Below are 27,081 nucleotides of genomic sequence, written 5' to 3' on the forward strand. Positions count from 1 at the left end.
TGAGTAGGGACCTTTGGCTCGCTCCCGCTGATCACAAACTGCAGGAGACTGAGGGGAGTGGCGGTAGTAGAAGTTGAAGACCGCAGCGGGTAAGTAGAAGACTGGGGGCAGGTAACTTGGATTAGAAGGACCAGCACTGCAATATAGACAGACCTATATGCTGCATTGGTGCTTGTAAACTGATTACTTTTTTTTTCAGTTTAAACCCACAAAACTACATAATCTTTCAAGATCCTGATGTATACCTTCCATGACAGACTGTATGTTCAGTATGACACTTACTTTCTAATAAAATTGGAAAGTAAGTAAACCTAACAAGCATGTGAATGCAGTTTAATGTTGGGTAGTAAACGCTGCAAAGAAAATACTGTCCTAACCACCAGTGCATCCTTAAGAGATCCATAGCTACAGAACAGATGTCTCGGGAGTAGTGTTGAGCATTCCGATACTGCAAGTATCGGGTATCGGCCGATACTTGCTGTATCGGAATTTCCGATACCGAGATCCGATACTTTTGTGGTATCGGGTATCGGGTATCGCAACAACATTAATGTAATAATGTGTAAAAAAGAGAATTAAAATAAAAAATATCGCTATACTCACCTGTCCGACGCAGCCGGGACCTCAGCGAGGGAACCGGCAGCGTTGTTTGTTTAAATTTCGCGCTTTTACTTGGTTACGTGAAGTCCCGGCTTGTGATTGGTCAGGGCGGCCATGTTGCCGGGACGCGGACCAATCACAGCAAGCCGTGACGAAATTACGTCACGGCTTGCTGTGATTGGTCCGCGTCCCGGCAACATGGCCGCCATTAACCAATCACAAGCCGTGACGTCACGGGAGGCTGGACATGCGCGTATTTTGAAAAGCGCGCGTGTCCAGCCTCCAGTGACGTCCCGGCAACATGGCCGCCATTAACCAATCACAAGCCGGGACGTCACGGGAGGCTGGACATGCGCGTATTTTGAAAAGCGCGCGTGTCCAGCCTCCAGTGACGTCCCGGCAACATGGCCGCCATTAACCAATCACAAGCCGGGACGTCACGGGAGGCTGGACATGCGCGTATTTTGAAAAGCGCGCGTGTCCAGCCTCCAGTGACGTCCTGGCAACATGGCCGCCATTAACCAATCACAAGCCGGGACGTCACGGGAGGCTGGACATGCGCGTATTTTGAAAAGCGCGCGTGTCCAGCCTCCAGTGACGTCCCGGCAACATGGCCGCCATTAACCAATCACAAGCCGGGACGTCACTGGAGGCTGGACACGCGCGCTTTTCAAAATACGCGCATGTCCAGCCTCCCGTGACGTCACGGCTTGTGATTGGTCCGCGTCCCGGCAACATGGCCGCCATTAACCAATCACAGCAAGCCGTGACGTAATTTCGTCACGGCTTGCTGTGATTGGTCCGCGTCCCGGCAACATGGCCGCCCTGACCAATCACAAGCCGGGACTTCACGTAACCAAGTAAAAGCGCGAATTTTAAACAAACAACGCTGCCGGTTCCCTCGCTGAGGTCCCGGCTGCGTCGGACAGGTGAGTATAGCGATATTTTTTATTTTAATTCTTTATTTTACACATTAATATGGTTCCCAGGGCCTGAAGGAGAGTTTCCTCTCCTTCAGACCCTGGGAACCATCAGGAATACCGTCCGATACTTGAGTCCCATTGACTTGTATTGGTATCGGGTATCGGTATCGGATTGGATCCGATACTTTGCCGGTATCGGCCGATACTTTCCGATACCGATACTTTCAAGTATCGGACGGTATCGCTCAACACTACTCGGGAGTATAATGTTACTTATCCTTTCATTTGTTTTTAGAAACGGGACATTCAACTCTTAAAGGCATACATGAGAGCGATCCGCAGTGCCAACCCAAACCTACAGAACTTAGAGGAAACTATAGAGTATAATGAAATTCTCGAGTAAGTAACATACCGTATGGTTTTTTTATGTTTTTTTGGCTCCTATATCTAAAGCAATGTCCTCCTACTGGGGTGCTTACACAATGTATCAGGGGTTCCTTAAAACACAATAAGGCCAATGACTTTACTGCTAGAGAAGGTAAACCGATTCTAGCCTGCTCTAAGATGCTTTGCACGTTAATAAGTGTATCTACGCTGGCTAGAAGTACAGAATGCTGCAGAACAACCCATACACAAAGCCATTGTGTGGCATCATGGCTACCCCAGGACGTGTAACCTTTTCAGAAGTTTTCCTGGGGTAAAAGATTGGATTTGTTGTATGAACTTAATTTTACAAAATGTAAGAAATAAGTGAACCTTTTTATATGGGTTACGTGGTGACCCTCATTTGCGTGTTTCCACCAGCCATTCCTAGACCCTTCTCATCTCCACAGACAATCCTATTTTCTTGGCACAAAATTAATTTGTAATACAGGTATGTAATGTCTCCCTTAACAACTCCACACCACAGCTAATTTCCATTGTTTCCACAGTCCTTCCAAGAGCTACAACTTCTTCATATTTTTTTTTTTTTTTTTTTGACATCCACATGACAGCTTTTATTTTGCGGGATGAATTGTACTTTTGAATGGCACCTTTCATTTTATCATGTGATGTGCTGGAACGTGAGAGAAAAATTCCAAGTTCCTTGGTATTGCAAAAAAAGTGTAATTCAAACTGACCTGGCAATATGACTCTCCAGGTCAGTAGAATTACTATACCAATGGCAAACGTGTGTCTTTTTGTTTTGTTTTTTCATAGGGATAAAAAAAAAATTTAACTTTTTTTTTTTTTTGTGATACCATTTTGGAATAGATGCAATGTTTTGATCACCTTCTGTTGCAGTGGCCAAAACCCGTGATTTATTTATTTTATTTTTCGTTTTCTCATGTTGCTGTGCTTACCGAATTGGATTTATCTCAGACTTTCATGATGAGGCCAAAGGGGTGTTTTGAATTTTTTTTCAACTTTAACCCCCCCCCCCCACACACACACTTTGTACTGTATTTTAGACCCCTCAAGTAACTTTGAACCTGTGATCATCCGATCACTTGTACTATAGCCAGCTCTGCTATCAGGGTCTCCTATGGATGCCAGCTAAACAATGACTTTCACAGGAGAACGGTCATGAAAGCATGGAGGTTTTCAGCAGACCCCAGACTGTCATGGCAACCCATCGGTGCCCTGTAAACATGTCATGGGCGCGAAGAATGATTGACAGTGGCATTTAACAAGGTAACAGCCGTGGGTGTTTTTCTGCTGCACCTGCGGTTGTTAGAAGCAGATGATGGCTGAATAACATAACATGCTATGTCATATATTGGGGAGGCATTGACTGTTTTCTCCTTGCCCAGCCAGGCACTGTGAAATGGGCTAAAGCGCATGCCCCTTTACATGTATGGGACTGGATATAGATCACCAGACTGTTGGGTAGCTGGGAGTGCCACTGAGGGAAATTCTAGATTTTCAGGGTGGGATTCCACACTGGGATATATCCTAGTGATATGCCAACATTCTTAAGAGCTTTTTCTCCATATTATAAAGAGGTTTCGGTAATGTAGACTTATAAATTTTACCTAGGCTGTTAGGGTATGTGCACACATAGCGATAGCGATAAAAACGCTATAAAAACTCATTAAAAACGCATACATTATGCAACCTATCATTTAGAATGCATTCTGCATGTTTTGTGCACATGGTGCATTTTTTTCCGCGAAAAAAACGCATCGCGGTAAAAAAAGCAGCATGTTCATTAATTTTGCGGATTTTCAGCGTTTTTCCTGCAATTCTATGCATTTGGAAAAAAAGAGGCGACAAAAACACGAAAAAAACGCACTTTCTTCCACATGTTTGGTGTCTCCCAGGTGGTTTGTTGCAAACTTTAAACACTTTTTAGGGTTTGTGCACACATTCAGGTTTTTTCGCAATAAAAACGCTATATAAACTAATTAAAAACGCATACATTATGCATCCTATCATTTAGAATTCATTCTGCATGTTTTGTGCACATGGTGCGTTTTTTTCCGTGAAAAAAAACGCATCGCTCTAAAAGCAGCATGTTCATTAATTTTGCGGACTTTCTCCGTTTTTCCCGCAATTCTATGCATTTGGGAAAAAAAATGCGGTAAAATGTCCGTTTTTTGTCAGGAAAATTTCTGCAAGAAATCCTGACGTGTGCACATAGCCTTAGGAATTGCATCTTCCTCTTAGCTATGATAAGTCAATAATTTGGCTGCATATATTTGTTTGAGTTTTCGGCAATTTTATTAAAAAAAAAAAAATGTTCTCCTTTTGTAGGTGGGTGAACTCCTTACAGCCGGCACGTGTGACTCGCTGGGGAGGCATGATCTCCACACCAGATGCGGTGTTGCAAGCGGTCATCAAGCGTTCTTTAGTGGAAAGTGGCTGCCCAGCGTCCATAGTAAATGAGCTGATAGAGAATGCCCATGAACGCAACTGGCCGCAAGGTTTGGCTACTCTTGAGACTAGACAAATGAATCGGCGGTATTATGAGAACTATGTGGCAAAACGAATCCCAGGAAAGCAGGCTGTGGTGGTGATGGCCTGTGAGAACCAACACATGGGCGAGGACATGGTTTTAGAACCAGGGTTGGTGATGATATTTGCCCATGGGGTTGAAGAAATTTAATTGCACACAGATGAATCTATGCACTCCTTGTGCTGCTCCTTATGTGCCGTCCTTTTCAGAAGGCAGGGTCTTAAGTCCCAAGCTAATCGCTTAACGTATGAAGTCTCTGGACCCCACTCTTGCTCCTGGTGCCTACGAGTGTGGAGTAAGGACTTTGTTGTTGATTTTGAAGACACTCCAAGGGCACATCATCTGATTGATATTGTCCTTCTCAGTGCACTATGGCATCAGCTTCTTACAACTTCAAGCAATCCATATTCATTTCCTTATTTCTGCTTAATGTTTGCTGGAAAGAAAGTGGCCCATGAGGAGTAAAACAAACGCCAACAATATGCCGAAGTGCAGAGGAAACACAACTTGTGAAGGAGCAGAGGCATTTGTAACGAAGTTCTGGGCATTGTCGATGAGGTGCAGAGGCTTCCTCTCAAATCACTGGTATCTGTAACAAGATATGCTACGACTTGAACTTTTGACTTGTGCAAATCGCTGTGGACTTGGATTTTGCAGGAGATGTTTTCTGCAAGTAGGCTAGAATAAAAAAGTAGATATTTTTTTAAACCCTCCGTCATTGGCACTATCTTCAGATGTTCAGATTATTTTGGTTTTTGTCACAATAAATGAGCAGCAATATGCAGCAGACAATGCAGCGGTTCCATAGAAATCCTGACGCTCATTCTGTCTCATGTCATTTCCATCCATAGATGTGAACAAATAAGGGTACCACACTGCGGCTTTTCTTTATCTTGAATGAATGGAAAAAGCAGTGGCTATAAATTCCAGGTGCTTTTGTGAAATTGTGTGGTGGTGTGTGTGTTTTGGGTTTCTCACTCCCAACCTCTTAATGAAAGGGAACATGGAGCACAAAGAAATGGCATGACACTTTGTTGGGTTTATTTTATTTTTTTCTTTTGTTAAGCTTGTGTATAATTTTCTTACATATGTTTTAAGCATAGCTTTTTTTTTTTTTTTTTTTTTTTTTTTCCAATTTTGATTTCCTTTATTGTCGTATAATTGTTGTAGTTTGATTTTGATATGCAGCAGATTCCCCTTACACAACAGGTATAAAGTTAGGGGATAACCTTGCATAAACCCTGCCAGTATGGACAAAACTAAACTAGCCTTTCGTTATCTACACTGTTGTATAAATCTACTTTTTGTCCTATGTAGTTGATTCTGCACAGATTCACTAATCATAAGGAACCATATGGTCTACCTTTTGGCCATACAGTTTTTTTTTTTTACTCTGGTGATAGTTTAAGGATGCTTGTGAAAATTGTTGTAATTCCGGTGATTGGATGCAGTACTCGCATCATGTAGTCATGGCAATTCAGATTGGACTGCGAGAATCTGCAGGGGAGCACGGCAGGGGCTTTAAGGGTAATTTTGTATTTGATATTTTTTACACACAGGATGCTGATGTCCTTCACAAATGGAAACCTTTTAAACCGCTTTAGGCTACTTTCACACATTTCAGTATTTGGTCAGTATTCAGGATTGGGTGAAAAATGCTGACCTGGTGATGTGTTTCTATTATACTTTTCTCCTGATTGTTCCACTCCTGATTTTGGCTTAATTGGAGGAAAAGTATAATAGAAGCATATCACCACTTCAGCATTTCGCACCCTCTCTTGGTTTTGGCTTACAAATACTTATGTAAAATACTGACCAAATACTGAACGTCATAGGTGAAAATTCCAGATTGTGGTCCATTAACCCCTTAGTGACGGAGCCAAATTTTTGATATCTGACCAGTGTCACTTTATGTGGTAATAACTCTGCAACGTTTCAACAAATCCCAGTGATTTTGAGACTGTTTTTTCGTGACACGTTACACTTTATGATAATGGTAAATTTAGGTCAATATATTTTGTGTTTATTTATAAAAAGTATCATAAATTTGAGAAAAATGTTACAAAATGAGCAATTTTCAAAATTTTAATGATTATCCCTTTAATCCAGATGGTCATACCACAGCAAACCATTAATAAATAACATTCCCCTCATGTCTGCTTTACATCAGCGCCATTTGAAAAATGTTATTTTATTTTGTTAGCATTTTAGGAGGTTTACAAATGTAGCAGCAATTTTTCATTTTTTCAAGGAAATTTACAAAATGTATTTTTTTAGGGACTTATCCATGTTTGAAGTGACTTTAGGGGTCTCATATATTGCAAAACCCCCAAATGTGATACCATTTTAAAAACAGCACCCCCTGACATATCGAAAACTGCTGTCAGCTAGTATATTAACCCTTCAGGTGCTTTACAAGAATTAATGCAAAGTGGTATGACAGAAATGAAAATGTGTATTTTTACCACCTAAATGCCTCTAACTTCTGAACAGATTACTACAGCTGTTAGATTCTAAGGCCGCTATTTGGTCATGAATTGCCATGGCAAATATCAGGACCACACAATCATGATCAGAGGGCACCAATTGGGATAAAGAGGAAGCCCCTACACTCTGTTAACCATTTATAATAATGTAGTCACTATTTACAGCAGCATCTAAGGGGTTAAACAGATTTGGACGGTGCAAACACTGATCGTGGCTGTTGCAGCAAGTTGTCAGCTATAGTGTACAGCCGACAGCTGCTGGAGTGTCACCTGTATGGGGAGGCTATTCTCTTATATCTCAGGTCAGTAAAAAGACGTATTGGCGGTCATTAAGGGGTTAAGATTGGAAACCCCTCTCCCCTAAGTTTCTCATATTGATGGGTGCACCATCCATCTATTGATGACCTAACCTAAGGATTGGTCAACACTCAGCACCCCACCAATCAACTGTTCAGATCCATTCACTGTTTACATTTGGCTACCGCCAGATCCTCCCCTCCGGTTTGTTATTGATGACCCTTCCTATGGGCACAGTCCTATAGCTGTATTAATCTGACCAAGATTAGATTGCAATACTCGGACTGGCCAGTTAATCTCGTGACCGGAGTGTGACAGCTGCATAAAAATATATAAAGCTGTCACTCTATGGTCGGGATATCTACTGGCCCGTCTGACCATGGCACATCGATCTGTCTGACTGCGCCCTAAGGTAAAGTAATCAATAAAAGTTTGGAAAACCTTTTTTTTTTTCTTTTTCCTCGGAAGTGCTTCTTTAATCGCCAAATAAAGGGACGTGTTGATTGACCAACCATTCATTCATAAAGGTATGTAAATAATAGGATTTTAGGATTATTTTTATATAGTCTAGCCAGACCCAGCTGCATTTCTGCGCTTGTCTTTTCGTATGGAGCGAAACTTGAATTAAACATTTCTGACTCCAGTGCTCCTAAACCGTATGTTTTTTTTTTTTCATTTATTTCTCAGTGGTCTTTTAAAAGCTTTGTATGTATTTTCAGTGTCACTTTAAATGTTTGTGGTTATTGTTTTTTTGCTTTCTTTTGTTATATTGTTTTATTTTTGTCTTATTGTACATAAAATATACATACATTTTGTGAATTTTTTTTCTCCAATTTTACCGTAGATTGAACCATGATGGAAATGAGTCTTGTGAGTTGTCATTATCGGCCATTTTGAAGACTTCGTTAATATGTGTATTTTGTGCCAAGGTACATTTATTTGACGTGCCCATAGCATACAGCAGAGCTTTGGTACATCAGACGGATAATCCCTCATTTACATACAGATATTACTTGCCTTCTGGAGATGGGTTTTCTAATCTCCTTGGATGTTTCCTTTTTCACTTTCCTTCAGGGGGCTTAGGAAAAACGCTGGGCATGATGAGAGCATAATGAGATTAATTACTGGAAAATACCACTATCTGAAAGATTGTTTGGCCACATGCAATGGTCTGTAATCTAAATATACATAGACAAGTACAGAAATAATGGGAACTGGGTTACTTGCCGATCACATATATAACTTTCTCCCTGTTAATGACCAATTATATATTAACTCCAAATGGTACATTAAAAGGCTGTTCCAATGCAGTGGCTAATTAGACCCGCTGTGCTTTTCTGCCACAATTCCTCTAGGTAGATATTAGCAGTCCATATAGCACGGCTTACAGTTCTAAAACTGTTCTGCAGCAATCCTTTTTTTTTTTTTTTTTTTTTTTTAACCCTGCATAAAGATTACATTTTAAAATTTAGATTTTAAAAGTAATGGGAAACATAAAATTCTTCTCTTTCCATCAGGATCCACTTCGGCTGTGGCTCAAAGAATAAAACTGCAGCGGTGTTTTCCCAACCACTTGAATAGCAGGGAGTATGATGAAAGCACAAATAACAAGTGGTTCCCATCATTCCTTGTTTACTTTTTTGCGGCAATTATGTCACGTGAGTTTTTGCCAGTTACTTGCCTAGATGTGGTCTTGAATAGTGCAAGATTGCTGTGGCCAGTGATTACCTGGAGCCGTCACGTGAATATGAACATACATGATGTCATTTATACAGTGGAGTAGACGAAGAATAGCTGGGAACCACTGAAGCAATAGACTGTTAAAACAAATTACTTTTTTTTTTTTTACCCCTGGTTCAGCCCATTTTTAAGTATTTTCTGTTTTTCCCTTAACGCCCACCATAAAATCACCCTTTATAGTCCTGAATGCACAGACTGGTGTAGATCCTGCAGTCTGACTGCCATGTGTGTCTTTCTGTTTGAGCCTTATGACCCCATTACATCGAACACCTTTAATTCTAACACTGATGTATTAACCCAACCTTAAATTTGCATTGTCTATTTTTTTTTTTTTTTCTTAAAGGTCGACCCATTAGGGTATAGTTACAATGATTAAACATCCCCCAGAACATGGTGGCCCCAAAACTATGCTGGCATGCATTTTGGGTCCCAAATTTTCATTAGGATCTGTTGACCCCTTTTATGTGATTTTATAGCTCATCAGATCTGTAGGGGGTTAACCTGTCCTCTGCCACATCACTGTTCCAACTTGCAAAGTAAATGTCTAAAATACGTTTACTGGAGAACTGATATTCTGTTACGGAGTCCTAAGAATACTGTTTGGCAGGATGCAATGTCAATCTCTCTGAAAGTTGGCTTGGCTCGCCTTCATTATCTTGGTGCTCCCCTGCACCCAGGGCATAGCTACACCCATGTTTGATTGCTGTCAATCAGTGTACAATCTATACATATATTAATAACAATATTTTGAAGGATTAGTATTATATGAAGGCATGTATCACTTATAAAATCTATTGTAAGAACATAATCTTGTATTTCGCTAAGAAATTGGGCTAACAGTTGGGGGATACTTGCTGCCTTGCTCGGAGCTTGCTTTCATATTAACAGATTGCTTAGTAAGCTATAAAATACACATGGAAGTGTGAGCTTGTATGTTTTCTGCGTAGCGTCTGTTTCTCTCTAATATCCTGTAGGATTTTCTCTGAATTTCATTGGCTTTGAGCTTTTCTGACCCAGAGATGTGAACACTCCCTTGAGCTTCGACCAGAATTCATTGTTGTGTACCTGTGTAAATTGTGTAAATCTTTGTTCGCCTTTGACTTTCCTGTATGTATCGCAGTGTGGCATTTTGAATTTAGGTTCATTTGTGGAGGAAAAAAAAGCTCTAGAACTGTCTGCTTAGGTCATTTGTTCTCAGTCTTCATGCATCTCACATACTATTTAAAATATACTTTAAAATGAAAGTGCATATTTTTTGAGACACAAGTATGAATAAATAAACTTTTTATAAAAATTAATTGAATGTGTTGGTGTTACTTTGTCTAAGTGAAAAGTCCCCAAAAAATGTTTGTTCAAGCAGAAGACTCTTCAGGAATCTCTTCTGTAAAGTTTTGTAAACTTGGGAATTTTTTTTTTTTTTATTGTTGCACACACAAAAAAATAACAAAGCGACGAAAATGTATGCTTGGGCATCTGCCTTCCCAGTGACTTTTATTGTAAAGTATTGCATGTCTTCCTAGTGGGAAAACTCCAGGAGAATATACCTGTTTCTTTTAAGCGATTGGCGTCTTTGGAAATCCTGAAGCATATGTATATGTGTGTATATGTATGTAGATAGTTTAAGAAAAAAAAAATTATATTATATCTGTCTATGGCTCCATCTTGATCCAGGGCGGACTGGATGATCTGTAGGAAGAGTGGATCTGTGCAAGCCTAGATAGATCCACTAGGGTACTCGCCACCGTTATTTTGATGCAATCAAGCCATTGGGTTGCTGTTCTTCCTCTTCACCTTGTACCTTATTATTTTTTTATTTTTTTTTTTGATCAGAATTTTTATTTTCATTTTTTATCCAGTAATTTCTCTCTTCATATGATGAATCCAAAGTAGGCAATTTGTAGCTTGGTGATCCTTGCTTTCAGTGACATGTCTGGCTTGATTTATTCCAAAATTGACATTTGTTCTTCTTGCCTTCCATGGTATGGATAAGATCCTTCTTCAGCACCACACTTCGTAGGTGTCAATTCTTCCTCTGTCTTGTTTATCGTCCAGGTTTTGCATCCATATGTTCCCACAGAAAAGACCATACGACGTATGAGCCGTGTCTGTCTCCAGTGAAATGTTCCTCGATATTGAAGACCTTGTCCAGTGACTTCATTGTTTGTTTTTTGCCCATAACTATTCTATTAATTTGTTGTCTTTGCTGGATCTTGAGTGATCATTGATCCGAGTAGGTTGCAGTCCTTTACAACTTCTGGTTCATCGCTGTCCATCTCGAATGTGTCCTGGTCGTACCTGGCAGTAGCTAATATCTTTTGTCTTTGTATGAAGCAGCCGTCCTGTGTTTTGAGCTTTCCATTTTCACACGCTGTAATAAGCCATTAATTTCAATGGTTTGTATCGTTTAAGATGTTCAAAAGCAGGAACTTATGAATGTGGTTTTCCAATACAAATGGGAGCGTTCTTTAGTTTGGTTAGGGATTTTTTTTTATTTTTTTTTTAAATGACCCTCTCAGATGGCACAAAAATGCTCTGGAAGATCTTCGTAAGCCACATTTTATACTAAAAGCCATAGCGAGTACTACACCATGTAAGTATAAGGATTGTGCTACAACCCACAAGTTACTGTGATCGGCAAGTTGCAAAAAAATCATTAGGATTTTCTAAAATCTGTGCATTGCAGCAATTTTCAGGTCACGAAACGACCACTTTAACTTCTCGCATTATGCTGCAATGTTGCAGTACCATTGCATGATTTTTGGCTGCATGTGTCACAACCAAAGTTGCTTTTAATCCTCGACTTTGGGCCTCTTTGAGACATTTCACGCTCCATTTTTGGACCACAGCTGCAGGTCTCCAGACATAAACAATCTGCCTCCGAGTAATCTATGACCCTGTTAGTTTGGGTCACGATACCACCGATCTGTGCATTGCAGTCATATAGAGCGTTGGAGGTTATCCACTACTTTTAGATTGATGGCCTATCTCCCTCCCCACCACACCACCCTCCACTGTTAAAACTGGACTATTTGAGCAATCGGGTCAGAGAGTCCTTTTCCGGCAGCAGAGTTGGCAAGCCTTCTTTCCTCTCCTGAACTATCTTCTTTTCCAACAAACTTTATTGGTTTTACAAAATTTTTATGGGGGTAAAGTGAAAGGGGACGGGAAAATGGGTAAAAGGGGGAAGGATAGGTAATTCCCTGCGACACCGGGAATGGGAAAGAAAAGACAGGCGTATCCATGCACATATAAGCATTATTGAAAATTACGCAGCTATCTGTTGCTGATTAAGTCTTTAACCCCTTCATGACCCAGCCTATTTTGACCTTAATGACCTGGCCGTTTTTTGCAATTCTGACCAGTGTCCCTTTATGAGGTAATAACTCAGGAACGCTTCAACGGATCCTAGCGATTCTGAGATTGTTTTTTCGTGACATATTGGGCTTCATGTTAGTGGTAAATTTAGGTCGATAATTTCTGAGTTTATTTGTGAAAAAAAATGGAAATTTGGCGAAAATTTTGAAAATTTCGCAATTTTCACATTTTTAATTTTTATTCTGTTAAACCAGAGAGTTATGTGACACAAAATAGTTAATAAATAACATTTCCCACATGTCTACTTTACATCAGCACAATTTTGGAAACAAATTTTTTTTTTTTTGCTAGGAAGTTATAAGGGTTAAAATTTGACCAGTGATTTCTCATTTTTACAACAAAATTTACAAAACCTTTTTTTTTTTTAGGGACCACCTCACATTTGAAGTCAGTTTGAGGGTTCTAAATGACTGAAAATACGCAAAAGTGACACCATTCTAAAAACTACACCCCTCAAGGTGCTCAAAACCACATTCAAGAAGTTTATTAACCCTTCAGGTGTTTCACAGCAGCAGAAGCAACATGGAAGGAAAAAATGAACATTTTAACTTTTTAGTCACAAAAAAGATCTTTTAGCAACAATTTTTTTTATTTTCCCAAGGGTAAAAGGAGAAACTGGACCACAAACGTTGTCCAATTTGTCCTGAGTACGCTGATACCTCATATGTGGGGGTAAACCACTGTTTGGGTGCGCGGCAAGGCTCGGAAGGGAAGGCGCGCCATTTGACTTTTTGAATGGAAAATTAGCTCCAATCTTTAGTGGACACCATGTCGCATTTGGAGAGCCCCTGTGTGCCTATACATTGGAGCTCCCCTACAAGTGACCCCATTTTGGAAACTAGACCCCCCAAGGAACTTATCTAGATGCATAGTGAGCACTTAAAACCCCCAGGTGCTTCACAGAAGTTTATAACGCAGAGCCGTGAAAATAAAAAAAATTTCTTTCCTCAAAAATGATTTTTAGCCTGGAATTTATTTTCCCAAGGGTAATAGGAGAAATTGGACCCCAAATGTTGTTGTCCAGTTTCTCCTGAGTACGATGATACCCCATATGTGGGGGTAAACCACTGTTTGGGCACACGTCGGGGTTCGGAAGGGAAGTAGTGATGTTTTGAAATGCAGACTTTGATGGAATGCTCTGCGGGTGTCACGTTGCGTTTGCAGAGCCCCTGATGTGCCTAAACAGTAGGAACTCCCCACAAGTGACCCCATTTTGGAAACTAGACCTCCCAAGGAACTAATCTAGATGTGTGGTGAGCACTTTGAACCCCCAAGTGCTTCACAGAAGTTTATGACGCAGAGCTGTGAAAATAAAAAATAATTGTTTTCCTCAAAAATTATGTTTTAGCAAGTAATTTTTTATTTTTGCAAGGGTAACAAGAGAAATTGGACCCCAATAGTTGTTGCTCAGTTTGTCCGGAGTACGCTGGTACCCCATATGTGGGGGTAAACCACTGTTTGTGCGCACGCCGGGGCTTGGAAGGGAGGGAGCACCATTTGACTTTTTGAACGCAAGATTGGCTGGAATCAATGGTGGCGCCATGTTGCGTTTGGAGACCCATGATGTGCCTAAGCAGTGGAAACCCCTCAATTCTAACTTCAACACTAACCCCAACACACCCCTAACCCTAATCCCAACTGTAGCGATAACCCTAATCACAACCCTAACCCCAACACACCCCTAACCACAACCCTAACCCCAACACACCCGTAACCCTAGTCCCAACCCTAACCCTAATCCCAACCCTAACCACAACTATAACCCCAACACACCCCTAACCACAAGCCTAATCTTAACCCTAATTCCAACCCTAAATCAAATTCCAACCCTAACCCTAAGGCTATGTGCCCACGTTGCGGATTCGTGTGAGATTTTTCCGCACAATTTTTGAAAAATCCACAGGTAAAAGGCACTGCGTTTTACCTGCGGATTTCCAGTGTTTTTTTGTGCGGATTTCACCTGCGGATTCCTATTGAGGAACAGGTGTAAAACGCTGCGGAATCCGCACAAAATTGACATTCTGCGGAAAATACAACGCAGCGTTTCCGCACGGTATTTTCCGCACCATGGGCACAGCGGATTTGGTTTTCCATAGGTGTACATGGTACTGTAAACCTGATGGAAAACTGCTACGAATTCGCAGCGGCCAATCCGCTACGGATCCGCAGCCAAATCCGCACTGTGTGCACATGCCCTAACCCTAGTTCTAACCCTAACCCTAGTGGAAAAAGAAGAGAAAAATATTTTCCTTTTTTTATTAAAATTATGTTATATTGTTATATGTTAATTATGATATTACAAATCGCTCTGATTGGCAGTTTCACTGTCAACAGCCAATCAGAGCGATCGCAGCCACGGGAGGGTGAAGCCACCCCCCCCCTGGGCTGAAGTACCACTCCCCCTGTCCCTGCAGATCGGGTGAAATTGGAGTTAACCCTTTCACCCAATCTGCAGGGACGCGATCATTCCATGACGCCACATAGGCGTCATGGGTCGGATTGGCACCGACTTTCATGACGCCTACGTGGCGTCAAAGGTCGGGAAGGGGTTAAAGTAAACCTAGCGACCAGTAAGAGAAACAAGTAAATTAAAGTAAGAAGTACATTGTATTCTTCTGTATATGTAGGCCCGTCATGTCTGGAAGCACCCTTAGGCAACCCTAAACTGAGTGGAGGGAAAGTTCGGTTCTTAGGAGTAATCATGTAAGTGGAAAACTTCTTATAGTTATAATGGAGTAACGTAGAGTTCTTTTAAGTTCGGTTCTTCAAAGGAGTTGTAAAAGTGAACGACTTCTTAAAGTTATAGAATTCTTTTACACCGGGCAGGATCCAGCTTCAGCGTAGACCGGCAAAATCTAGAAAATTGACTCCCTCGTCCGGAAAAGAAATGTGGATTAATCTTGATGCATATTTCACCTGGAGCGACGATGATTGAGACCAGACATAGGGAATCCCATTACGTAGAAGTTCATGAGTAATGTGGGAGAAATTTCTTCTCTTTTGCAATGTGTCTCTTGACAAGTCTCTGTAGAACATTAAGTGGCTGTATGGCGATGAAATAAATTTTTGTTTCCCCGACATACCAAGAAGTGCATTTCTCACCCAGTTGGGGTAAAACGAAACAATGACATCCCTTGACAGGTTCTGCGGAAGAGAGGGTGGTCTGCGTATTCTAAAGACTTTTTCAATCAGAAACCTTTCATTAGTGTTTGGAATCAGATAAGAGATCATTGAGGAAACGTAGCTTTCCAATTGGGAGGTCTGGATCGATTCCGGTATTCCTCTGATCTTAATGTTTTCTTCTTTTGGAGTCCTCCTAGCTAGCCAAGTTGGTTTTGAGGAGAATAATGTCCTTTTGAATCTCATCCATTAATTTTTGAGGGTGAGATTGAGGGTTGAGGCGTGATAATTTCGTCTTTTCTATTAGTCATTTGCTTCTGAAACTTGGAAAGGGCCATCATAGGTGACTTACTGTGCTGACTCTGTCTTTGGCAGCTGATATTAGCGTATCTTGAAAGAGTCTTTTAATGAAAATTTCTGATGCTTTTGTGTAACTTATTTTTCTGGAATCAATCATTGGGCCTTTGTGATCTTGCAGTAGATCGCTAACACACTTTCCATTAGGCTTTTTTCCCCCAAGGTTCAGTGCAGATAAAAAGGTTTTAAGTAAATTGACCATGAAACCCTCTGTCGGATAGCCCTCAGATGCTTGAATCTCCTCCATCGGTAGCATTTCGGAGGCGGATCTTTCAGGATTAAGATCTTCAGCGGGACAAAAACTCTCATATGAAGCTCCACTCGATGCAGTATTGTCAGAGAGATCACCCATACTTTCAGTAGAAGTGACTAAATTTTCAAAAAACTGAGTGGATACTCACTATGCTCTCTAAGGAGTCGGAAGAGGTGTCTAATTGATCGGTCTGGACATCGCTGTTTCCCTCTCCAAGAGCCTCCAGTAAATCGTCAAATTTTTTTAAAGGAAATGATTAGGTTTTTATAGAACTCTGGATCAGATTTTAGACTGTCAGTCAGGTTGCAGGGATATCCTGGGGGGTCATCTGAGAGTGTCTCTTTAAGTCTCCCATTCTTGTTGTTTGATATGTTATGACTGTGAGAGGACATGTGTCAGCAGGGCTATGGCCATCTGACTGTATGTTAGGGTCAGAAGGCCTCCCATTAACTTCCCCTGTAATATGCTGGTTGAGGTTAGATTGCAAGTGGGGTATAGGAATAAGCCCTGGGGGTCTGCTTACCATTGCCGGTATCTGACAGGTCCCTTTTAAGCTCATGAATTGCTTTCTGTTCCTCCCAGTCCTCTATTTGTGTACGGACCTTCCCATGGCCTCCCTGCTGTGCTCCGGTGTTTCCCCCTTCGTTCTGATGTGGGAGGATTTCCCCATGCCGGCGCTGCCGCGGCGAAAAGCTCCTCTGCTCCGATGCTGTCATCATGTGACCGGGATCTGGCTGCCGCTTGCAATCTCGGTACAAACTCCGGTGCTTCGTGCCTCAGTTTTGCTCCCTGGTCCCGCTTGGCTGAAGACTTCCCGTCGGGCACTCCTTGCGACGGTACTGCTGAGTCATTTCCGGCTCTCCGCTGTTTACCGGCGTTCAGGCTCACCGCGGCTTTCGGACTCCTCTCTTCGTCGTTGCAGGTTGGTGCAGGGTTTCCGGTAAGAGGAGGCTTCCTCCCGGTGAGGGTCCCGTGGGGCAGCTGTGATTTAAAAGGCTTCGTTCTTGCCTGTGTATGTTGGAAGCCTGATGCTGCAGCTACGTGCCTGGTCTGCTTATTTCCGGAAGCTGCTGGTAGGTCTCCGCTGTGTCTCCCAGCTTTTCTTTGCCCCAAGAGAGGATTTTTACCCGTAGGATCAGGTCTATTGTGCTTGTAGGCGAATCCAGTCATGTTCTAAGACCTTTTTAGTCCAAATTTTCTACTTTATTTTAAGTTTTAGTAGCTGATATTGGGGAAATTGCAGGAGCTTCTGTGAAGCACGTCTGCTCAGTTCCCCATGCAAACCACGCCCCCCCCCTCCTGAACTATCTTCTAAGCTGATTTATGACCATATGAAAGTTCAACATATCTGATGTTGATAAATCAACATGTTTTATAGTGTACTAGCCCAAAGAAGGCTAAAAAGGGAGACAATTTGGACCTCCCTCAAGTTAATTGAGTCCTTTTGGATGTTCATCTGGAGTTTATCCTCATTGTATGCGCTAAACACATTACAACTTGGAGTTGGGGGCCTAAGCGATCAATTAATGCTCCAATACATTTGTCAGAAACTCATGGGAAGTTTTCCCTATGAGCACACCCTAATGTTCCAACTAATGTACTAGAGTGCACTTGCAAAAATCATTAGTGGAATTTATAGAACCAGACAACAACATTCTGGAAGTAAATAATAAATTGTGCGCAAATTTTTAAGTCGTGTCTATTATTTAAGTCGACCCCCACAATGTGCTTTTTGTATTTTTATTTTTTTTTCCATTTACATTAGTTAAAACTGCATACACTTAATCTTTCATAAGCCACTTAACCTTTTTTTTTTTTTTCTCAACAGTTTGATTACGATAAATCCCTGCACACTTCATATCTGCCTCTTAACTGGGAAGTGTTGATCTTTGAGTTTCCTGAACTAGGCCAAGCCTGTCAGTATTTTTGACCCTTCATTATTTATCAATTACACGTCTTGTTTTTGTCACTAAATCTACAGAGATACACTGCTCAAAAAAATAAAGGGAACACTTAAACAACAGAATATAACTCCAAGTAAATCAAACTTATGTGAAATCAAACTGTCCACTTAGGAAGCAACACCGATTGACAATCAATTTCACATTCTGTTGTGCAAATGGAATAGACAACAGATGGAAATTATTGGCAATTATCAAGACACCCTCAAAGGAGTGGTTCTGCAGGTGGGGACCACCGACCACATCTCAGTATTAATGCTTTCTGGCTGATGTTTTGGTCACTTTTACTTTTGAATGTTGGTTGTGCTTAAACCCTCGTGGTAGCATGAGATGAACTCTACAACCCACACAAGTGGCTCAGGTAGTGCAGCTTATCCAGGATTGCACATCAGTGCGTGCTGTGGCAAGAACATTTGCTGTGTCTGTGACCGTAGTGTCCAGAGGCTGGAGGCGCTACCAGGAGATGTGGAGGGGGCCATAAAAGGGCAACAACCCAGCAGCAGGACCGCTACCTCCATCTTTGTGCAAGGAGGAGCACTGCCAGAGCCCTGCAAAATGACCTCCAGCAGGCCAAAAATGTGCATGTCTGCGCAAACTGTTAGAAACTGACTCCATTAGGATGGTCTGAGTGCCCGATGTCCACAGATGGGGGTTGTGCTCTCAACCCAACACCGTGCAGGATGCTTGGCATTTGCCACAGAACACCAGGATTGGCAAATTCGCCACTGGCGCTCTGTGCTCTTCACAGATGAAAGCAGGTTCACACTGAGCACATGTGACACACGTGACAGAGTCTTGAGATGCCGTGGAGAGCGATCTGCCTGCAACATCCTTCAACATATCCAGTTTGGCAGTGGGTCAGTAATGGTGTGGTGTGGCATTTCTTTGGAGGGCCGCACAGCCCTCCATGTGCTCGCCAGAGGTAGCCTGACTGCCATTAGGTACCGAGATGAGATCCTCAGACCCTTGTGAGACCATATGCTGGTGCGGTTGGCCCTGGGTTCTTCCTAATGCAGGACAATGCCAGAGTATCATTCCAAATACAGACTTCCATGGGATATTCATTTTGATTTACATTGATAATTGTTTTATTGTTCTGAACACATTCCACTATGCAATGAATAAAAATTTGCAACTGGACTATTTCATTTAGAGATATCTAGGATGTTATTTTGGTGTTCCCTTTTTTTTTTTTGAGCAGTGTATATAGTGCCGCACATACGAAGATGCCACATTGGTACAGTGCTCCACATTGACAACTTTTGTAGAATTGTTTTTATATTTACTCTAACCCCTCTCTGCCATCCGACGTACTATACTGTCCATGTGGAAAAAACGACAAAAATTGGAGTACACGTCCAAAAATGATATATAATAATTTATTCAATTTACACAAATGACAAAACATGTAGCAATTTACTATATAAAATATGCACAAGAATTCAGACAAGGATAGGTAGCACAGACCTGAAAAACAAAGGGCAACGGTGAGGTCCTGTTCTGACGCCAACATTTGGGTAAGAATACGGGGTAGGGATTGATTGTATGAATAGTGAATGTACGAGCCTGTGTACAGGGCTTAATGCACTTTCCTATACGGCCCCATATGATCCTCGGTTCAGTGCCCGCACTATTTATTGCACTATGCACTTGATTTTTTTGTATATGGCATCAGCTATGGACAGCACTGTTTTTCAGGTCTGTGCTACCTATCCTTGTCTGAATTCTTGTGTATATTTTATATAGTAAATTGCTACATGTTTTTTGTCATTTGTGTAAATTGAATAAATTATTATATATCATTTTTGGACGTGTACTCCCAATTTTTGTAGTTTTTTCCTGTTAGTGTGAGTGTCCCTGTTTTCAATAATTGTCTCCTCTGTAGGCTCCCCCACTTGGGTTGTGAGCATGTGGGAGTACATTAGATGGTTATCTTTCATTTTGGGTTTGTTCTATTATACCGTCCATGTGACCTGAGCCTGTCTGACCATGGACGGTATAGTACGTCATATCTTTAATGCGACACTGTTACTGAAGTCTCGGTGTCCGCATTAAAATTCTGGCACCATCTTACCTGTGGGAAGATGGTGTCTGCATCCTGAGTTCACCAATACCCCATATGTGGTCAAAAACGACTTTTGAGGCAGTGCAAAGCTCAGAAGGGAAGGTGTACCATTATAGGAGTTCAGATTTTGCTGGACTGGTTTGAGGGTGCCAGGTCACATTGGCAGAGCCCCTGAGGTGCCAAAACAGCAGATACCCTCTATAAGTTGTCATTTTACAAATTGCATCTCTCAATTAATTCATCTAGGGGTGCAGTGATCATATTGCCACCAGAGGTGTCACAGAATTTTATATCATTGGGCGGTGAAGAAATAAATAAATACATTTTTACCACAAATGGTTTAGCCCCAGATTTTACATTTTCACAAGGGAAATGGGTAAAAATGGCACCAAAATTTGTCACACAATTTCTGTTGAATGTAGCACTACATCATATGTGGCTGTACACAACTGCTTAGCCACATGGTGAGACTCAGAAGGGACGGAGCACTATTTGATGCTTTGAGGACAAAACACTTGGGGCTTTCACAACACATCTAGATAAGTTCCTTAGGGGGTCTACTTTCCAAAATGGTGTCACTTGTGGGAAGTTTCAATGTTTAGGCACATCAGGAGCTCTCCAAACGCGACATGGCGTCCTATCTCAATTCCAGTCAATTTTGCATTGAAAAGTCAATCGGCGCTCCTTCCCTTCCGAGCTCTGCCATGTGCCCAAACAGTGGTTTACCCCCACATATGGGGTATCGGCGTACTCAGGACAAATTGCACAACAACTTTTGGGGTCCAATTTCTTTTGTTACCCTTGGGAAAATAAAAAATTAGGAGCAAAAAGATCATTTTTGTGAAAAAATGATTTTTTTATTTTTACGGCTCTACATTATAAACTTCTGTAAAGCACTTGGTGGGTCAAAGTGCTCACCACACATCTAGATAAGTTCCTTAGGGGGTCTACTTTCCAAAATGGTGTCACTTGTGGGAGGTTTCAATGTTTAGGCACATCAGGAGCTCTCCAAACGCGACATGGCGTCCGATCTCAATTCCAGTCATTTTTGCATTGAAAAGTCAAACAGCACTCCTTCCCTTCCGAGCTCTGCCATGCGCCCAAACAGTGGTTTACCCTCACATATGGGGTATCAGCGTACTTAGGACAAAATTGTACAACTTTTGGGGTCCATTTTCTCCTGTTACCCTTGGTAAAATAAAACAAATTGGAGCTGAAGTAAATTTTTTGTGAGAAAAAGTTAAAATGTTCGTTTTGTTTTTTTTTTAAACATTCCAAAAATTCCTGTGAAACACCTGAAGGGTTAATAAACTTCTTGAATGTGGTTTTGAGCCCCTTGAGGGGTGCAGTTTTTAGAATGGTGTCACACTTGGGTATTTTCTATCATATAGACCCCTCAAAATGACTTCAAATGTGATGTAGTCCCTAAAAAAAAAATGGTGTTGTAAAAATGAGAAATTGCTGGTCAACTTTTTACCCTTATAACTCCCTAGCAAAAAAAAATGTGCTGATGTAAAGTAGACATGTGTGAAATGTTACTTATTAAGTATTTTGTGTGACATATCTCTGTGATTTAAGGGCATAAAAATTCCAAGTTGAAAAATTGAGAAATTTTCAAAATTTACGCCAAATTTCCATTTTTTTCACACATAAACACGGGTAATATCGCAGAAATTTTACCACCATCATGAAGTACAATATGTCACGAGAAAACAATGTCAGAATCACTGGGATCCGTTGAAGCGTTCCAGAGTTATAACCTCATAAAGGGACAGTGGTCAGAATTGTAAAAATTGGCCCGGTCATTAATGTGTAAACCACCCTTGGGAGTAAAGGGGTTAAGGATCGGTTTGGATCGGATTCGCCGAACGTATCCGAACCCCATTAGATTCAATGGGAGGCAAAACCAAATGCACAGACACCTTAACCCCTTCATGACCCAGCCTATTTTGACCTTAATGACCTGGCCATTTTTTGCAATTCTGACCAGTGTCCCTTTATGAGGTAATAACTCAAGAACGCTTCAACGGATCCTAGCGGTTCTGAGACTGTTTTTTCGTGACATATTGAGCTTCATGTTAGTGGTAAATTTAGGTCGATAATTTTTGCGTTTATTTGTGAAAAAAACGGAAATTTAATGAATTGTGAAAATGTAGCAAATTTTGAATTTTTATTCTGTTAAACCAGAGAGTTATGTGACACAAAATAGTTAATAAATAACATTTCCCACATGTCTACTTTACATCAGCATGATTTTGGAAACAAAATTTTTTTTGCCAGGAAGTTATAAGGGTTAAAATTTCACCAGCGATTTCTCATTTTTGCAACAAAATTTACAAAATCATTTTTTTTAGGGACCACCTCACATTTGAAGTCAGTTTGAGGGGTCTATATGACTGAAAATACCCAAAAGTGACACCATTTATTAACCCTTCAGGTGTTTCATAGCAGTAGAAGCAACATGGAAGGAAACAATGAACATTTAACTTTTTAGTCACAAAAATGAACTTTTAGCAACAATTTTTTTATTTTCCCAAGGGTAACATGATAAAATGGATCCTAAAATTTGTTAGGCAATTTCTCCTGAGTACACGGATACCTCAAATGTGGGGTAAACCACTATTTGGGCACACCGCAAGGCTCGGAAGGGAAGGAGCGCCATTTGACTTTTTGAATGAAAAATTAGCTCCAATCGTTAGCGGACACCATGTCGCGTTTGGAGAGCCCCTGTGTGCCTAAACATTGGAGCTCCCCAGCAAGTGACACCATTTTGGAAACTAGACCCCCAAAGAAACTTATCTAGATGCATAGTGAGCACTTTCAACCCCCAGGTGCTTTACAAATTGATCTGTAAAAATGATAAAGTACTTTTTTTTTTTTTTCCACAAAAAAAATTATTTTAGCCTCAATTTTTTTCATTTTCTCATGGGCTATAGGATAAAAATGGATCTTAAAGTGTGTTGGGCAATTTCACCTGAGTACACCGATACCTCACATGTGGGGGTAAACCACTGTTTGAGCACACGGCAAGGTTCGGAAGGGAAGGAGCGCCATTTGACTTTTTGAATGAAAAATTAGCTCCAATCGTTAGCGGTCACCATGTCGCGTTTGGAGAGCCCCTGTGTGCCTAAACATTTAAACCCCCAAGGAACTCATTTAGATGTGTGATGAGCACTTTGAACCCCCAAGTGCTTCACAGAAGTTTATAACGCAGAGATATGAAAATAAAAAAATTTTCTTTCTTCAAAAATTATATTTTAGCCCCCAATTTTTTATTTTCCCAAGGGTAACAGGAGAAATTGGACCCCAAAAGTTGTTGTCCAGTTTGTCCTGAGTACGCTGATACCCCATATGTGGGGGTAAACCACTATTTGGGCACATGGCAGAGCTCGGAAGGGAAGTAGTGATGTTTTGGAATGCAGACTTTGATAGAATGGTCTGCGGGCGTCAAGTTACGTTTGCAGAGCCCCTGATGTGCCTAACCAGTAGAAACCCCCCACAATTGACCTTATTTTGGAAACTAGAGCCCCCAATGAACTTATCTAGATGTGTGGTGAGCACTTTAAACCCCCAAGTGCTTCACAGAAGTTTATAACGCAGAGCCGTGAAAATAAAAAATCATTTTTTTTTTCCTCAGATTTTTTTAGCCCGCAATTTTTTATTTTCACAAGGGTAACAGGAGAAACTGAACCCTAATAGTTGTTGTCCAGTTTGTTCTTAGGACGCTGATGCCCAATATGTGGGGGGGGGGGGGGGGGGAACCACTGTTTGGGCACATGTCGGGGCTCTTAAAGGAAGTAGTGACGTTTTGAAATGCACTTTGATGGAATGGTCTGCGGGCGTCACATTGCATTTGCAGAGCCCCTGATGTACCTAAACAGTAGAAACCCACCACAAGTGACCCCATTTTGGAAACTAGACCCCCCAAGGAACTTATCTAGATGTATGGTGAGCACTTTGAACCCCCAAGTGCTTCACAGAATTTTATAACGCAGAGCCGTGAAAATAAAAAATAAAAATTTTTCCCACAAAAATAATTTTTTAGCCCCCACTTTTTAATTTTTCTAAGGGTAACAGGATAAATTAGACCCCCCAAAATTGTTGTACAGTTTTTCCTAAGTACGCTTATGCCCCATATGTTTGGGTAAACCACTGTTTGGGCGCACGTCGGAGCTCGGAAGGGAGGGAGCACCATTTGACTTTTTGAATGCAAAATTGGCTGGAATCAATGGTGGCGCCATGTCGTGGAGACCCCCTGATGTGCCTAAACAGTGGAAACCCCTTAATTCTAACTCCAAAACTAACCCCAACACACCCCTAACACTAATCCCAACCCTAACCACAACCCTAACCCCAACACGCAACCAACCCTATCCATAACCCTAACCTCAACACAACCCTAATCTTAACCCTAATTCCAACCCTAACTCTAGTTCCAGCCCTAACCTTAAGGCTATGTGTCCACTGCGTTTTACTTGCGGATTTACGGCGGATTTCCAGTGTGTTTTGTGTGGATTTCACCAACGGATTCCTATTGAGGAACAGGTGTAAAACGCTGCGGATTCCACACAAAGAATTGACATGCTGCAGAAAATACAACGCAGCATTTCCGCATGGTATCTTCCGCACCATGGGCACAGCGGATTTGGTTTTCCATAGGTTTACATGGTACTGTAAACGTGATGGAAAACTGCCACGAATCTGCAGCGGCCAATCCGCTGTGGATCCGCAGCCAAATCCGCACCGTGTGCACATCGCCTAATTCTAACCCTAACCCTAATTTAACCCTAATTAGAACCCTAATTCTAACCCTAACCCTAGTTCTAACCCTCACACTAGTGGAAAAATAAATATATTTCCAGGTCACCACCTGACAGCACCATGGAGGACGTCCTTCTTATCCATAGTGGGACAGGAAACCACGAGAGTTTAAAAGGACCCTCCCCCTTCCACCCTTCAGTGTGTTTTTCCTGTCCCACGGTGGATAGGAACGACGAGAGATTCGCTGTCCCATGCAGAGAGTGTGGATCGGGGGGGCTCGGCCTCTTCCTTCCCACTGTGTGTCCTCTGTATAGCTGACACCCAAGTAATCGGGTCCCTCAGCAGCACCAGTGCAGCGCTGCTCCTGGTAGAGGAGGTCGCTTCCCCCGGGGGGGGCTCTCGACCTCAGAGGGTGTCCCTGAAAGTACCTGTTCATCGCTCCTGCAAGGGCGCTCCCTTCGCGAGTTTGGAGTCAGGAGGTACGCTGACATCTCGGGACGCCGGCCGGGCGCTGGAGCATGGCGGCGAGTAACTTCCGTTTCGCCGTGCCGCGCGTCACATCCGGGTCGCGGCCGGGAACAGGGAGCGGTCATCCTCTTTCCTCCTGTGGAGGTATTTGGGACGAACAGCATCGGATAAAAGAGGTAGGTAGTGCGCAGCGGTAGCGGCAGCGACAGCTATGGAGGATTCAAACCCTGTAGCTACAGTCAGCGTGGAGGTCCCGGTTACACAGGCACATGTGAGTCCCACCTCGTGGAGCATTCTCTAAGCATCCCATTAGCGGTATTCTTATTTATTTTAGGGGCGTCCCTCATCCGGAGAAAAGAGGAATAAGAGATGCCCCTTATGTGCCTCTAAACTCCGCATCTCCTGGCAGAAACCTCTGTGCGAGGCCTGCACTGCTCGTATTGTGGGGGAGGAACAGGCCTCTCTGATAACAAGCATGAGGGCCATGGTTAGAGAGGAAGTGCAGGCTTCGATTTCTAACTTATCTGCTCCCAAGCCAATCCAGTCTGATTTCCAGGATCCTCCCAGGTCCAGGAAAAGACAGAGGGAGTCGGATCTGTCTTCTGAAGACAGTTCCTTTGAGTCTGAGATGGAGGAAGAGGAAGTGTGCAGAGAGCCTCCTCAGAAGGGGAAAAAGTACTTCTCTTCTAATGATATTGATGAGCTTCTGGGGGCGGGGAGACAAACTATGCAGGTTGAAGAGCCTTCAACCACTCAGTCTGTCCAGGATGAGATGTTCGGGGGCCTGCGTTCACAGACATCAAAGGTCTTCCCGGTTAATGCCCACATTCGATAAGTCCCAGCCCGCTAGTTTCTCACTCTGCTCATAGTTAGCAGCGGTTAACCTCTTCATCACCTCTTCCCGCAGCTCAATGATATTAGAAGAGTGGGAGGAGGCAGAAAAAAGGATATCCATTCCGAGAGACTTTAGGCTACGTCTTCCTTTTGACCATGAGGAGGTCAAAGATTGGGAAGATATACCGAAAATCGACATCCCTCTAGCGAAGGTGTCTAAGAGAACTGCTATACCATTCGAAGACTCCTCGAACTTGAAGGAGCCTATGGACAGGAAAGCAGATGGTCTCCTAAAGAGAGCTTGGGAGAGTTCGGCCGCAGTGATCCGCACAAATATAGCGGCAACATCTATGGCGAGAGCAATGCATCTATGGCTTGATGATTTAAAAGAACAGTTGTCAGCCAAAACCTCTAGGGAGTCTATTGTAAATGCTATCCCTTTACTGAAACTAGCAACGGGGTTTCTTGCAGATGCTACTGCAGAGTCCGTGAGATTCACTGCTAGAGGCCAGTCATTATCAAATGCAGCCCGAAGGGCCATATGGTTAAAAAGCTGGTCAGGGGATGTCCATTCAAAAAACAAGTTATGTTCCTTTCCCTTTTCAGGAGGCCGAGTCTTCGGGCCTATATTAGATGACATCCTGGAAAAAGCCTCTGATGAAAAAAAAAAAGGGGTTTCCGGAGGAGAAAAAGAAAAGGTTCCAGCCCTTTCGTAGGCCCTATTACAGTCAGAGATCAGACTATAGGGGTAAGGGTAAACAAGGGAGATGGAGCTACCAGAAAGGGGGAGAAAATAGGAACCGAAGTAGAGATCCAGGTCCCTCAAACGCTAGGTCAGAGTTCCGGAGAAAATGACGCTACCAGGATGGGACGGTTGCTGAACTACCTAGGCGAGTGGGAGAA

At 42.2% G+C, this 27,081-nt stretch overlaps 1 protein-coding gene across 1 annotated transcript in view; it reads left to right on the top strand.

Annotated features, from left to right (window-relative positions):
• RNF41 (ring finger protein 41) overlaps window positions 1–10,282 on the top strand; it is a 105,651-nt gene extending 95,369 nt beyond the window's left edge. The window contains exons 5-7 of the mRNA XM_077297550.1: window positions 1,819–1,922; window positions 4,260–6,331; window positions 7,290–10,282. Coding sequence (XP_077153665.1) covers window positions 1,819–1,922; window positions 4,260–4,611 — 456 coding nt within the window. The 3' untranslated portion in view covers window positions 4,612–6,331; window positions 7,290–10,282. The remainder of the gene's footprint in view (window positions 1–1,818; window positions 1,923–4,259; window positions 6,332–7,289) is intronic.
• The last annotated feature ends 16,799 nt before the right edge of the window (window positions 10,283–27,081 follow it).

Source organism: Ranitomeya variabilis, chromosome 3, assembly GCF_051348905.1.
Source record: "Ranitomeya variabilis isolate aRanVar5 chromosome 3, aRanVar5.hap1, whole genome shotgun sequence".
Taxonomy (NCBI): domain Eukaryota; kingdom Metazoa; phylum Chordata; class Amphibia; order Anura; family Dendrobatidae; genus Ranitomeya; species Ranitomeya variabilis.